The sequence below is a fragment of the Homalodisca vitripennis genome, chromosome 4 (genome assembly GCF_021130785.1).
Source record: "Homalodisca vitripennis isolate AUS2020 chromosome 4, UT_GWSS_2.1, whole genome shotgun sequence".
Taxonomy (NCBI): Eukaryota; Metazoa; Arthropoda; class Insecta; order Hemiptera; family Cicadellidae; genus Homalodisca; species Homalodisca vitripennis.
Window position 1 is genome coordinate 125,391,690 of NC_060210.1, and position 14,536 is coordinate 125,406,225.

The 14,536-nt window shown below is 32.6% G+C and overlaps 1 protein-coding gene across 1 annotated transcript; it reads right to left on the reverse strand.

The window, feature by feature from the left end:
* Window positions 1–2,003: 2,003 nt before the first annotated feature.
* LOC124360122 (facilitated trehalose transporter Tret1-like) lies at window positions 2,004–12,709 on the reverse strand. Its single transcript, XM_046813458.1, has 2 exons — window positions 12,605–12,709; window positions 2,004–4,265 (listed from the first exon to the last, which is right to left on the reverse strand). Exons 1-2 carry the CDS (start codon window positions 12,657–12,659, stop codon window positions 2,944–2,946), a joined length of 1,377 nt encoding a protein of 458 aa, XP_046669414.1. The 5' UTR covers window positions 12,660–12,709; the 3' UTR covers window positions 2,004–2,943.
* Window positions 12,710–14,536: the final 1,827 nt, after the last annotated feature.

Sequence of the window (14,536 nt, forward strand, 5' to 3'; positions counted from 1 at the left end):
TTTATTTGATTTGATTTATAAATGGATAGAACCAACTATATACTCTATCGTAGACATAATTTATTTTTCGCAGAAAAGGTTATTCTTCATTCAAAATCTCAATTTATTATTATATATGAGTATGTTTCATAATTCGTAATTGTGATACTATTATATTATATAACAATCTTGAACTTACAATATCAGTATATTTCTATTTTAACCTCAAACAGTTATCTAAAACCACTTATAAATAGAAGATAAATCAGTAATTACTTTAATTAAATTTATCAATATAACAATAAATGCAAATCTGCAAGTCGTATACGCCAAGCATATTAAAGAGAAAATACATTTCTCTTAACCTTGTAGGTTATATTATATTCAACCTTGGTAAGACTCTTATTAATAAGATTATGACTTTCCAAGTTAGTAGATAGTAAAATTAATTAGACAGACAACACGCTAGAACTTGTCTACACAGAACGAATCAAAACTTGTAAAAGTTTATCTGCACAGAACAAATCTCTGTTCTGTGTTTTATATTCTGTTTGTATATAGTAACAGAATATAAAATAATCAACTATGAATATCACAAAAGCACTTAAAACGTAAACTAATTTTATCCATAGCTAGCCTTATGTAATCAGCAATGTCTAATAAAACTGTATTTGTGTCGTACAAAGTTGTACTTTAGCTATTGGCTAAGTGTTTGTACCCTTTAATTATCATTTGAGGGGATGAAAAATTCATTTATCGGTCAGTTTATCTATTAAAAATTGTCCTAACAACGAAAACATCGCAGAATAAATACATTAGTAATTAAGATTAATACAATCGTATGACATCGTAACTCGTGACATATTAATACATATAGCCTAATGAAATTACGTATACGATAATTTTAGCAACCAACCTCAGCGAAGCCTATTACGCGTGGTGTACCCCTTCTTTGTATTTTCTATAACCTAACTGCTAACTTTCAACATATTTTAATATTACTTACAAATAAAATAATTTTTGAAGAAAATTGTCTTTTTCAAAAAGGTACTCATAATGTTTATATCCAGAAAGATTACTGAAGTGAGCATTTATCACACAGAGGCTTATTTTACTGGTTTAAAAATACACCTTACAATTTGACAATTATTAATACGATTAATAGTATATGATAAATAATAATGAATAATGAATGAATGAAATGAATTATATAAACATTTTCAAATTCAAATATATTTTAAATATTAATTACTTAATGTTACTCCCAAAATTGCCTACTATAGGTAACCAAAATGTAGATAGTATGTCAGATCATACAAGTAATTTGTCATATTTATAGAATAACTCAGCAGTTTACGTTAATACAATAATTTTTTCAATTCTCATACTACTCAACGTATTCAAAGTTACAACATTGTTCAAGTATTAGTTTAAATCTTTACCTGTATATTATGACTTAGATACTGGACCTATATTTCCCTTTCCTTTATTTTCTTTTTAAGTTAAATCTTGGGCGAAAATTCCTTGAACCTTTGATAATTTTGATATTTCAAATCTATAATTAAAAAATTGTCCATAAGAAGGGAACTAGCCTCAATAAGTTTTTTTATGTAAGTTACTTAATAATTCAGTTGATAGTTCGTATTTGTTAAGTCACATAGGTTTGCATGTACCACATCATATATTTAGAGAATTTAATTTATTTGCTTTACCTAGATGTAGAACAGTTTCTCATTATAATTTTCCTTTGTACAAGTCTCTACGGTTTCTTAATTTAAACCAATTAAACTTTGATATTTTTAATGATAATTTGGAAAAATTTTTTAAAGATATGCAGCAATCTTTTATTTTGATTTAATTTATTGTTCATTGTAGAAGTGTATGTGTACAATGTAGCAAGTTGTTATTTTTATTTAAATTGTATAAAGTTCAATTATTTATGTTGTGTAAAGAAATTTAAATATTAATTTGTGTAACTGCCAGCAGTTTAGTTTAGTTTGTTATGTAAAGTTCATATTAAAAGTACATTAATTTTAGTTAGGATGGCTGTTTTGGGAATAATTGAAGGTTTTGTACTTTGTTTGTGCTATATCATGTCCTGTAGCTGTCATGTAAAATTGAAAAATAAATAAATAATTTCTACAATTCTAATTAAGATTTTCACGAGAGCTCACTTTGGATTGTTGTTTATGCGTTGATTTCACATCTTAGTTATTTTTTCTCTAAATATATATTTATAATGTTAGGATTTTAATTAATTTATTAATTAATTATCAAATAGTTTCGTCACATGGGATTTTTAAAACATTTAAAACTACCTTTAGAATTCCATATTTCTCGAAAAATGTGTTCAAAATGAAGTGTTTTGCATGCGTAAATGATTAGTTGTGGAAGTTTGCAGGAATAGTTCGTTCCAGAGGGTTGTGTGTCATTGCGAAATCACAAATCATGTATTGCCATGGATAATTCAACTATATAAATTATTTTCTATTATTTGATGAAAGAAAAGTCATAATTATCCAATAATTTTATTTCTATACACGAGGCCTTTCGACATCAAAGATGCCATCATCAGACGTGAATCCACTATAATATAAAATAGTGTTTTCCAATAAGAAAAGCTCCTCCTTCAATGATATATCAATTATGTTACAAATTAGATTGTGACATATTTATCACTAGCTCTTCTGGACTTATTGAAGGCAAATTATTGAACCTTACGCAATGAAATGTTTACAAGTTAACACATTTTATCATGCTCTATTTTAAGCCCTTTTCTATCCTTGTATTTTGACAACACCAACACACATTCTTTCTTTGGTATGATTTGCATGTTAGCCAAGTTAGACGTCCCTTCTATTATACTGGTGTGATAATAGTATTTCTTACTGCATTACCATGTCATCCGATAATCACAATTAATCCGTAATAACGATACGTAATTGTTATCACTACATCTACAAGTTAAGTTGCATTTGATCTCATTTCTCTTCTAATTTCAAGAAAGGATTTACCTTTTGTTTCTGGTGCCGCAAAATAAAAGTATATGCCTCCAACAAAAACAATCGCTGCATAAATAATAAAATTGGCATACAGACCCAAAAAGTCAGTAGTCGGTTGGTACGCCACAAGAGCAATGAATGACACTCCATTAGCATTAATGGTAGTGAGACTAGCAGCTATGCCTCTGGTATTGGAAGTAAACAGTTCTGACGTGTACGCAGCACTGACTGGAAACATCCCAAACGAACATAATCCAGAATAAAGTATAATTAGAACCACAGCTATCCAACTGTAGTCGGAAACATCCCAAGAAGTATAGAACAACAAATAAAAATAAATTCCTGTACATAATTGGCAAATGAAAGAACCCACACAAGATATCATTAAAAGAGGTCTCCGTCCGAGGGAGTCAGAAGTAAAAGAACTCAAGCAGCCTCCAATCAACATAACTGAACCGAGGACTATAGTAGCATTGTCAGGGGATATGAAAAAATTGGGAGTGCGGTCAAATATATCAGTGGCATAAACTAAAAGTGAGCCAGCCCCACTTAAGAGTCTAATAGCGGTCATAAGCATCAGCAATAGAAGTGCTTTCCTGTCTTCTGGAGTAGCCACAATGTCCCACATACTGGGGGTCTTCTTGAGATCTTCAACACTCAATTTTATCCTTTCCAGTTCCTCTTGAAGCTTTTCAGGAGTAGAGTCTCTAAACCACTGTAATGACTCCAACGCCTTTTTTTCGTTGCCCTGCATCATGTAATAATACGGGCTATCGGGTTGCCAAACAAATAAAATTAGGAAAGGCACGTTTAAGGCAAGTGTAAAGTACGTGTAGGGGAAAAAACTAAGGTAAGGACCAACCGCATATTCTAAAAGATATCCGAGCCACCAACAGTTGAAGAATATACTTGTTATGTTTCCCCTGAAAGAGTCACTCGCAATTTCGCCCAAGTAGACTGGTGCTGCTGTGAACGCCAGACTGACAGCGATGCCTTGAATGATCCGAGCAGCCATGAGCATTGCCATCGATGGCCAGAGGACGATCATGAGCCAGCTGATGATGAAGAGAGGCCCAGAGGCCAAGAGGACGGGTTTGCGGCCAATGTAGTTGGCCAAGAACCCAATAGGTACTGGGACTATTAGACCTGGAATTTCGGAAATAGAGATCGCCAGAGATGATTCTTCTGGAGTCATAGGGATCACACTGTCAGGTCCCAGTAAGTGGTCCAGGATAGGCGTGACCCATCCGTAACAAGCGGCGGAGTTCACGACGCTTAGACATGCTGAAATATAATAAGATATTTTATTACAGAGCAAAATTAAATAAGTAAACAAAATGTATATTAATGTATTGATATGTATGTAATCATATGAAATACAGGTAATTAAATTTACGATAAGTTGATTCACTTTAAATGAAAGTTTTTGTCCAATAAATGTTTCCCGGAAATTGAAATTTTCATGTTTTTAAGACTAAATTCGATATTTATCAAGAACTACTTGAGGTACGTTATTCAAAATTTTACCACTTAAACTATACACCTTTCAATATGAAATTAGTTAATTTTATGTTTTAACCTTTATAAGTCATAAATAAAAATACAATTAGTAAAAAATAAAATTGAAATAACAAAGCACAAGGCTTATTGACGCATTAAAATACATTGATACAAGTGTATCGATATAATTTCAGCTATTTGAAGTTGACTGTTTATATTTTTGAAAAATGAAAAACCAGATATATCCATTAAATGCGTAGTTTTAAGTTGTATCGCTTTGAAAATACCTCTGCAAAATTAATCGAAAATCGTATTTTTTTAATTTTTATGACTGAGATCAAAGTAAAAATGTTTTACTTTATACAGGGTGACAATTAAGTCTGGAACCTCTTTTTTTTAATTTTTAAACCACAATATAAAAAAATACCAAAGTTCACACGTGCTTACTGGTGATAGTAACGCACACATCTGCCCAATTACCAACCGGATAATCCCCTTGGGGGACGGTCCACAAGGAGTCAGACAAAATTCTTAAATAGCAGCATAGGTCAAGTTTGGTATCAAAGTAAAGGTCTTACTTACCAGAGTACAATGCCGCAAACCGGACTTCAAAAGGTGGATTCATTCAGCAGTTATAGCTATTTGAATTTTAAAACAATTGAAGTAATGATGGATAGAATTGACCGAAAACAAATCCTTTTGAATGATATTTTATTTTGTGATGAGGCAACATTTATGTTGAATGGCAGTGTCAATAGACATAATTGTCGGTATTGGGAAAACAGCAATCCACACTGGAAAGAAGAGAGTCATACACAGCATCCACAGAAACTTTAGGTTTGGGCAGGTATTATAGGAAATCAAATTGTGGGCCCATTATTTATCAATGGTAATTTAAATGGTGACTCGTATCTAGCAATGCTCCAAAATGAAATAATTCCTGCACTACAAGCTGCTCTTGGTCGACAATTTCCAAGAATTTATTTCCAACAAGATGGCGCACCACCACACTTTGCTCTCCTTGTTAGAGAATACTTGGATACAATATTCCCTCACAGATGGATTGGAAGACGTGGTGCAGTAGAGTGGCCTGCTCGTTCCCCTGATTTATCTCCGCTGGATTTTTTTCTTTGGGGATACCTCAAAGATAAAGTTTATCGTACTAAGCCTCGAGATTTGGCGCACCTAAGAAATCTCATAGTCCAAGAAGCTCAAAATATTCCTCGTGACTACCTTCAAAATGCAGTGGATGGCTTTTACAACCGTCTAGGACATTGCCAGACGATGGGAGGGGAACATTTTGGACACTTACTTTGATCACAGGTACTTATAAAAAATTGGTGTTTACTTGTAATACTTAATAATTTACATTGTTCAATTGTTTTAAAATTCAAATAGCTATAACTACTGAATGAATCCACCTTTTGAAGTCCGGTTTGTGACATTGTACTCTGCTAAGTAAGACCTTTAATTTGATACCAAACTTGACCTATGCTGCTATTTAAGAATTTTGTCTGACTCCTTGTGGACCGTCCCCTAAAGGGATTATTCGGTCGGTAATTGGGCAGATGTGTGCGTTACTATCACCAGTAAGCACGTGTGAACTTTGGTATTTCTTTCTATTGTGGTTCAAAAATTAAAAAAGAGGTTCCAGACTTAATTGTCACCCTGTATACTCTGTAACGTATAATAAGCATGTAAAAATAGATACACGAATACCATTAACAAAAAATTGTTCACATCTTAGAAGCAAATTATTTTAAAATTTGTAGTTATCAGTTATCACTAACGACTAACGAAACCGCTCTTGTCCTGTTTAGTAATACGCTACTACTCTACATCGACATTCATAAAAGAACATAATGGATTTGTGGGTAATGTAAACGTTTCATACATGAATTGTCTGTATAACTTTGATTAATCGAAGTATAATGTGTTCTTTTCAAGGTCGTAACTCAATTCATTTGCTGTCAAGCTCTTAACTCGTAGCCACATGTTTTAAAATCGAACGCCGAATGCGATTAAGGAGAGTTTCCATATTCTAATTACATGTTAGTGATATTGAATAGTTACTGTAATATGTTTTAAGCAAATCGCATATCCACTATCATCTGAAGCAGTCGTAACACACCCGTTAATTAACTAAAACAGGTGTCCCTTGCATCAATGTACGATCTTCCATTTCACTTACACTGTTGGAAAAGATTTAAGTTTCATAGCGAAGATGCAGAAATTGTAGAAAAATTGTGTAAAGAATAAATTTCGAAGAATTTGCATTAAATCATATTAGTTATATTTATTCAAATATTTGCATGTTTGCATATAAAAAAGTGTTTGTAATACAACAGAATGTAAGTTTAGTTCATATTATAATAGAAAATAATTAAACTCCAAGAAATGGAACTAAGCTGTCTGTAACAAAAGTTTATGAAAATTAAGTATATGTGTAAAGAGATATGATAAATTAATGCTTAAAATATATATGTTGTTGATGGATTTGGTTAGAAGAAGTTAAAACATGTAATGTCATCATCACCAGCTATCTAACCTATATTTTGAGAAGTATGGAATGTATTTTTATATCGTATCGGACGGTTATCCCAAGTGTTCTACTATTTAAGCTCTGGAAGAGAAAGATAGCCAGGTTCACATTTTATAAATTCTTTCCTTCTCTAATATGGCTGAGCTTCACATTTACAGATGAGTTCATTGAATGAGAGTACTATATTATGTTTTACAGCATCCAAATAACATTGTTATCCAAATAACAATATTCAAAGGGCAATAGAACTTATTTTCAGTTTCTAGAAGTTCAAATATATGTGTTACTAGCAGAAGAAGATTCTGATTTATCCTAACGTAGAAAAGACCAACAATAGGTGTTACGTTGTTGCAGAAGGACAATATCTGAGATTTTCATTCTACTTGTACAATTTGAGGGATAAAAATACCCACTAAGCCTGCTGGTACCAAACATATTTTATTATTTTATTGATCTACGCAGAATTTAACCAGGCCTGTTTGACAATTTTAAGAAAAGCGGCCAGTTGTATAAAGTCCTTAAATAATTCATATAAAAGTTTGCCCAAATTGAGAATGACTGCCATCTTGAAACGTTTCATTGGTCAAGGCTGGCTAACAAACTCAACCAAGCTGTGTGTAAACACTGTTTCTGTACTACGTTTAGTCTTAATCTATTGTGAACTATGCTGGTTATCGCGTCCACATTTATTCACACAATGTTACATATTACATAAAAATCAAAACCGCTATCTTACGAGAAGCAGATTATCTTTTGTTGTAAGTGAAATTGAGAATTCTGTAACACCTTTTTTAAGCTATAATACATAATAACTTACACATAACCATTTCTTTTCCTAATTTGGAATGACCACCACCTTGAAACCTTAAGAGATTTATAAAAAGAGGAAGATATAGAAGTTGTCTATGAAGCAGTTATATGCAATTGCTCCCTTTGAATAAAGTGTAGTGTGATTATTGCCGTGTAATGTATATACAGGGCGTTTCGAAAAGGACTTTACAACTTTGAAAATTCATATAAAATTTATTAAATAATATTATATAAGTTACGTTAAACATGGCTGACTTCACTAGACCGGAGCGTGCTAGTTGTGTGTTTTGGTTTGAAGAATCCAAGTCTGCGATAACAGTTCAGCGTAATTTTCGTACCAAGTACGCTAAAGATCCTCCTAGTAGGCCTACAATTTATGAGTGGCATAGTTGTTTTGTAGAAACAAGGTGCTCAGTGAAACATAAAAATTATCAGGTCGTCCAAGCACATCTGACGAAGTCGTTGAGCAAGTGAGACAATGTTTTGTAAATAGCCCTACGAAATCGACCCGGCGTGCATCTCGTGAGCTGCAAGTACCACATACGACGGTTTGGCGTGTGTTAAGAAAACGTTTGCATTTGAAACCATACCGATATTCGCTTTTACAAGCAATTAAAGACACTGATAAGATTGCCCGTAGGAACTTCTGTGTGGATATGTTAAATCGAGTGGATGATGATGAACATTTCTTGGACAGCATAATCTTTTCTGACGAGCCCACTTTTCACTTAAGTGGCAAGGTAAACACACATAACTGTAGGATTTGGGGCAGCGAAAATCCACATGGAACATGACAACATCTTCGTGATAGCCCTAAAGTGAACGTGTTTTGTGCGTTGAGCAAGAGGAAAGTGTACGGCCCCTTTTTTCCAAGAGAGAACCATCAATGGGATAGTGTACCTTGATATGTTGCAACAATTTTTAATACCACAGATCGATGAGGATGACCGAGAACAAAATGTTTTCTTTATGCAAGATGGCGCACCACCACACTATCTGACTGACGTCCGGGATTTTCTAAATGACCGCTTCCCAGGTCAATGGATTGGCCGTGATGCGCCAATTGTATGGCCCTCCGTTCCCCAGACCTGACACCGCTAGATATTTTCTTCTGGTGTTTCATAAAAGATATGGTGTACGTACCTCCTTTGCCAGCCACTCTACCTGAACTTAGAGCAAGAATTAACGCTGCTGCTGAGCAAGTTACACCTGAAATGCTAGTGCGAGTCTGGGAAGAAATCGACTACCGATGGGATGTCTGCAGAATAACCAACGGAAGCCACATAGAACATCTTTAGTTTAAGGTAAAAAAAACTTGAAGTTTTTTCCTTTAAAATAACACCAAAACCAGCTCTGTACCTTGTTTAATAAACATTTATATGAAAAGTTGTAAAGTACTTTTTGAAACGCCCTGTACTTTAATGTATGTAATATTACCACGAAAAACTAACTCATAGATCACTAAATTCTATATATTCTATTATATTCGTGACCTCTTTTCAAAATAAGCATAACATTAAAATAGGCTCTGTTTATATTGTTATAAATATCACTATATTATTGTTTAAAGTGTTTTAATATTTTCAACAAAATACATTATCTACAATTAAAAAAACCATTACGTAAATAAAAAATCAACAAAGGAGAGTGTGGGGACTTGGTCAGATAACAGTTTTTTCTTTAAAATCCTTAGTTTGACTAGACTAGCATCATAAATCATGCAATCGACACAATATAACTGTTTTTATATTGAATATAAAATTTTATATTGAATAAACTGCAATCGACAGTCTATTTTCAAATAAAACATGTGAGATGCAAACATTTCTACTGTCGGTAGAGATTAAATACTCTGAATTATAATTATGTTTTTGTCCAAACCAAAGGGCCGATTAAGGATCCAATTATATAAATTTTCCTTGTCTAATTTCATGTTAATTTATACAAGTTAGGCATTTATTATTTAGGGTTAATTATTTTTATCGCAGTTAGAACGGAAAACGTAAAAATTTTTATTTGCCTTTACAAAGCATCATATTCACTAGTAAAACTTTTAAGCCCGTATTTTCAAGGGTATAATTATGAAAAAAATTTTATTTTAAATCAAAGTACCATGCGCGTTCAGGCGTCTCTGAATTTCTTCTATATTGTTGTAGGGTATAGAAATATCCAACGTGTTTGTACTCTATCGTTTAAACATTTACAAAGCATAAATGGTAGCAGAAGTTGAGAGTTTTCTGAATAGTTATGAAGGATATAGATAAAACTAGAAGGGGTTTTTAATGCTTATTAGTCATACATTTTAAATAAGACATCGCCCATAGTTTGACTACCAAAAACAAGGACAGTAAACGTTTAAATTTTGCATTTGGTTATTATATGAGGTAAAACTGTCAATAAGGTCATTTCAATACTGATGCACTTGAGATTACTTTCCTTGAAGATAGGCAAAATAGGAGACAGAATTTATCTCCACGAGGAAACTCCGAAGGTAAGAACGTTAATAAAGGTCGTTTTACTTAAGCCGGCTGTTAATTACTCGGTAGTCGAAACGTGTTCTATATAATAACTTTTGTATGCAATGTTACGAGGAATATATCCTTTTGAAAATAAATCAACACGTATTTTGACAAGTAACAGTTTCTTTTTCTTAACTCTTCTTTGTCTTCACTGCCAAGATTTAGAGTGCTTTTCCCAGCTGGTATTCCAAACACAATCGGAAACGCTTTATATCCCGCGTTATACGTAAAGCGCAATATCGCTCAATCTTTTATATGAAGCTTTTCAAATAAGTGAAACTAACAGACATCTTATATTCGCACTCAGTAAACATTTGTAATCGCTGCATCTTGAACAAACTGAATTTAGTTAAAGACTAGCATTCAGAGCACAAAATCTTCTTACAGAATCGGTTCTTCAAAAACCCCCCTAACTGCTTTAAAGTTTGGTTTGAGAGGATAACAGGGTTTCTGAGATTTGCCGTCGTTATGGTTACAAAAGGTAACACAACGTTTCCCACTTTCATCCGTTCCGGTGTGATGTGTGATTCTCGTACTCGTGACTTGTGCTCGGGACTGCATTCTTTGCAGTGCTAACGCCTGGACTAAACTCCAATCAGATTTTAGGTATGTTTGAACCTTTTTCTTTCCCTTCTTTTCTTTTTTCTATTCTTTATTTTTGTATGTACTAATATCTCCCCCACCTGAAGAAGTGGATAGAGTCCAGTCCTCGAAACGTTGTGTTGTACCTTTTATAACCATAACGATAGCAAACGTCCTGTTATCCTGTCAACACCATGGGTTTCTCCTCCAAGCTATGGGGACGCAGCAAGGTAGCTCGCGCGAATGTAATAATGAATAATAAGTTAATTAAACTAGTAGCCTTTTATAATAATTGGATTCGTTAGTGTTTATAACGACAATGAATGGTAAATACCTAATTATAACAAAAATGGCAAGATAACAAATTTGCTATCTCACTTGGACAAGAAACGTTATTTTTGAAAGCGTACAGCAATATTTTTTTAAGAATAAATTCATAAATCTAGAAGTTTTTAAATAACATTCATATACAGCGAGTTCCAAATTTTATGCGCACGGAAGGGATTTTTGAAACTATAAGAGATACAGCAAAGATGAAACAGAAAAAGTTGTGTGTCATAGCATGGCCAGCAAATCAATGTGATTAAGATTAATGTGATGTTATTGGTTACGTCCTTCACTCGCTGCGCTCAAAAAATTAAACATTTTCAAACTATCACAGCTCTCTTATTATTACCTATGATGGAATGTTTTTTATCTCATGAAATCTGTATGAAATTTTCTAGTTTTGAAATATAATAATAAAAAAAGTATTTCAAAACCAAAAGGCAGGAGGTTTAGGATAAGTAATTAAAAAAAAATACAAAAACCCATTTCTTACAAATTTTTGCAGAATTTTACAAGAAAGCAGATTTTTTACTGATTTAAAAAATACCATATATGATAAACTTTCCTAGTGGGGTTAGTCGAATAACTCTGCACATAGTGTTGGAATCAGCAGTTAGATGAAACATAAATATTACATGACAAGGCCAGTGTAAAAATGACTTTTACTGAGAATTTTGGGACTCATTACCACAGGTTAGTTTCAAATTATATCACATTTAATAAAAAATATATATAATGAGTATTAGTATAAGTATAATAGAAGTATTATTTATTAACTGACACTACACTTGTCTGCTGTTTTTATTACATATTGCACAAATATGCTCAATATACCAAAATACACTCGTATTTTACATTATTCATTAAATAAATTTAGGTTCAGTATGAAAATAAGTGCATGGTTAAAGATGAACACTGTAGAAATACATTTCTTGTAATTTCAAGTATATAGAACGTATAAGGGGAAAATAAATAACTTTCTATATTTACATATTCAATTTTATATATCCACCAATTGATATGAAATATGGGAAATATTGCGCAACCGGAACTTAAAAAGTTTTGAGATAGTTTACATATTCAAAAAACCTATCACATTCTAACTATGAATTATTAAATGGAACAATTAATTAAACATTGAAATTTGTTGGTTTTATTTTATAAGTTAAACTGCTAATTTTTCTGGATCGAACACGGTTACTATAATTTATACATTATAATGTTATTATACTGTCTTAAGCAAACAGACGCTAGCTTTATAAAAATATTCTAATAAGTTAAGTAAAAAATATTTTGTAAAAACTACTTGTTGTAAATCTTATATTGCATTTTGGTTTACCCACCTGATGCGCCAGCAATGTATTGGTGGACCAATCCTCTGGACACACACTTTACCATCGTTGTTTCCTTCGGCAATGTGGCAGTGTAAACAATCGAGCACTGCTTATTATTTTACTGATTGAACGTCTAATGGGTATAACCTTGAATCAATGGCAACGCGGCACATGGGACATTTGATAGTTAAAGCATTGCCATTATTAAAATACAAGTCTAATCTTATTTGTTGTTTTATATAACTAAATAATGAGTTATTAGAGAAATTAATCTATTAAAAAGTTCAGGGACATTTAAAGAATTCTTACTGCATCGTACCCAATATTAAATATACAATAATTGAAACTTAGAATTTAAATATTGAATTTAAATAGTCATATGACTAGATAAAAAATTAAAGACGCCATTTTAAGTGTCTGTATGTGATTGATTAAAGTTAATTAACATCTTTTTATATGTCTTAAGACAGATTTTACGTTTGGGAAGCTTAGAAAATTTGATCTGAGGAAAAACTGACAATTCATTTTTTTAAATCTTTTGATATCCTACCATTTTAACATCCATAAAAATACCGCGACTGACGACAGGTTTATTTTATAGGGCATATTTATCTATAGATTTAAAAGAAAGGTTATGGTTGTAGAGAGCATATTGACTTTCGGATTCTGAACTATCAGCCTCATATATATCATGTATGGCACTTTTAAAATACCCCGGCTTTACTTGTAACTTAATCTTATCAGACTCAAAAATGGTCATACGTAAACGTGCCAGACAATTTTATCTTATCAGCCTCAATGTGGAACTGGATATACGCCAAATTTTCCGACAACTCTATCTCTTCAGCTTTAATGCGGTACAGGTCTTACGCAAACTTTTCGAACATCTCTATGTTATCAGCCTTAACATAGCACTGGTCATACGTAAACTGTTCTAACATCTCTATGTTATCAGCCTCAATATAGAACTGGTCATACGCAAACTGTTCTAACATCTCTTTGTTGTCAGCCTCAACATGGCACTGGTCATACGCAAACTGTTCTAACATCTCTATGTTATCAGCCTCAACATGGCACTGGTCATACGCAAACTGTTCTAACATCTCTATGTAATCCAACTTATCTGATATCCATCTTGTCACCCTAATGGCAACATTAGTAACTCGCCAACTTGTGTGACATCCTTCCTTTGTGAGTTGTTGGCAACACTGGATGGAATTATTCTGACTTTAATGGCAAGTTTATGAATTAATTAAAAATCGTTGATTTGTCAACCTTTAAGCGGGCATTATAAACGCACCAACTTCTGGATTCCATTCGAAATATTAAGTTTTCTAAAAAAAAAAAATTAAATATTTCCTGAGATTTATATTTTTGATCTTAGAGCTGAAATTTGAGTTACTCTGAAACCTCATTATACAAAATATGGCGACCGTTGGCTCATATAAAAACAGTGGTTTGATTAATGATTGTAATAAATTGGATGTAAGACTTTATTCGTGTTACATAAAACAGGCTATTTTACTACATTCCAGGTAATTTTTCTGGTAGCAGGGAAATGTGACGACAGTATTCAGGCTTCACCACTGACAATACGCTGCAGTATTAAATCCCCTCCTCTCATAAATAATTCCATACTAATCACATTACAAGCACTATGCAGATAACTGACAGTCATTAGATACATACATACTTCCAGACTTCCATACTCTCAATTATTACCTTTCGTTGACGATCACACATATGTTGATACCACAGACAAGGCTAATGAACCGTAGCCTGTAATAGAAGCCTTTAATTGTTATTAATCAGCCTCTATAATTAGATTCATAAATGTGCATTCAAAATTCAAAATTTAATTTTTTTATGAAATCACAGATGAAAAATAAATACTTGATAAATTTCAAGGTCTTGGCGCTATCAACACAGGAGTACCCTACC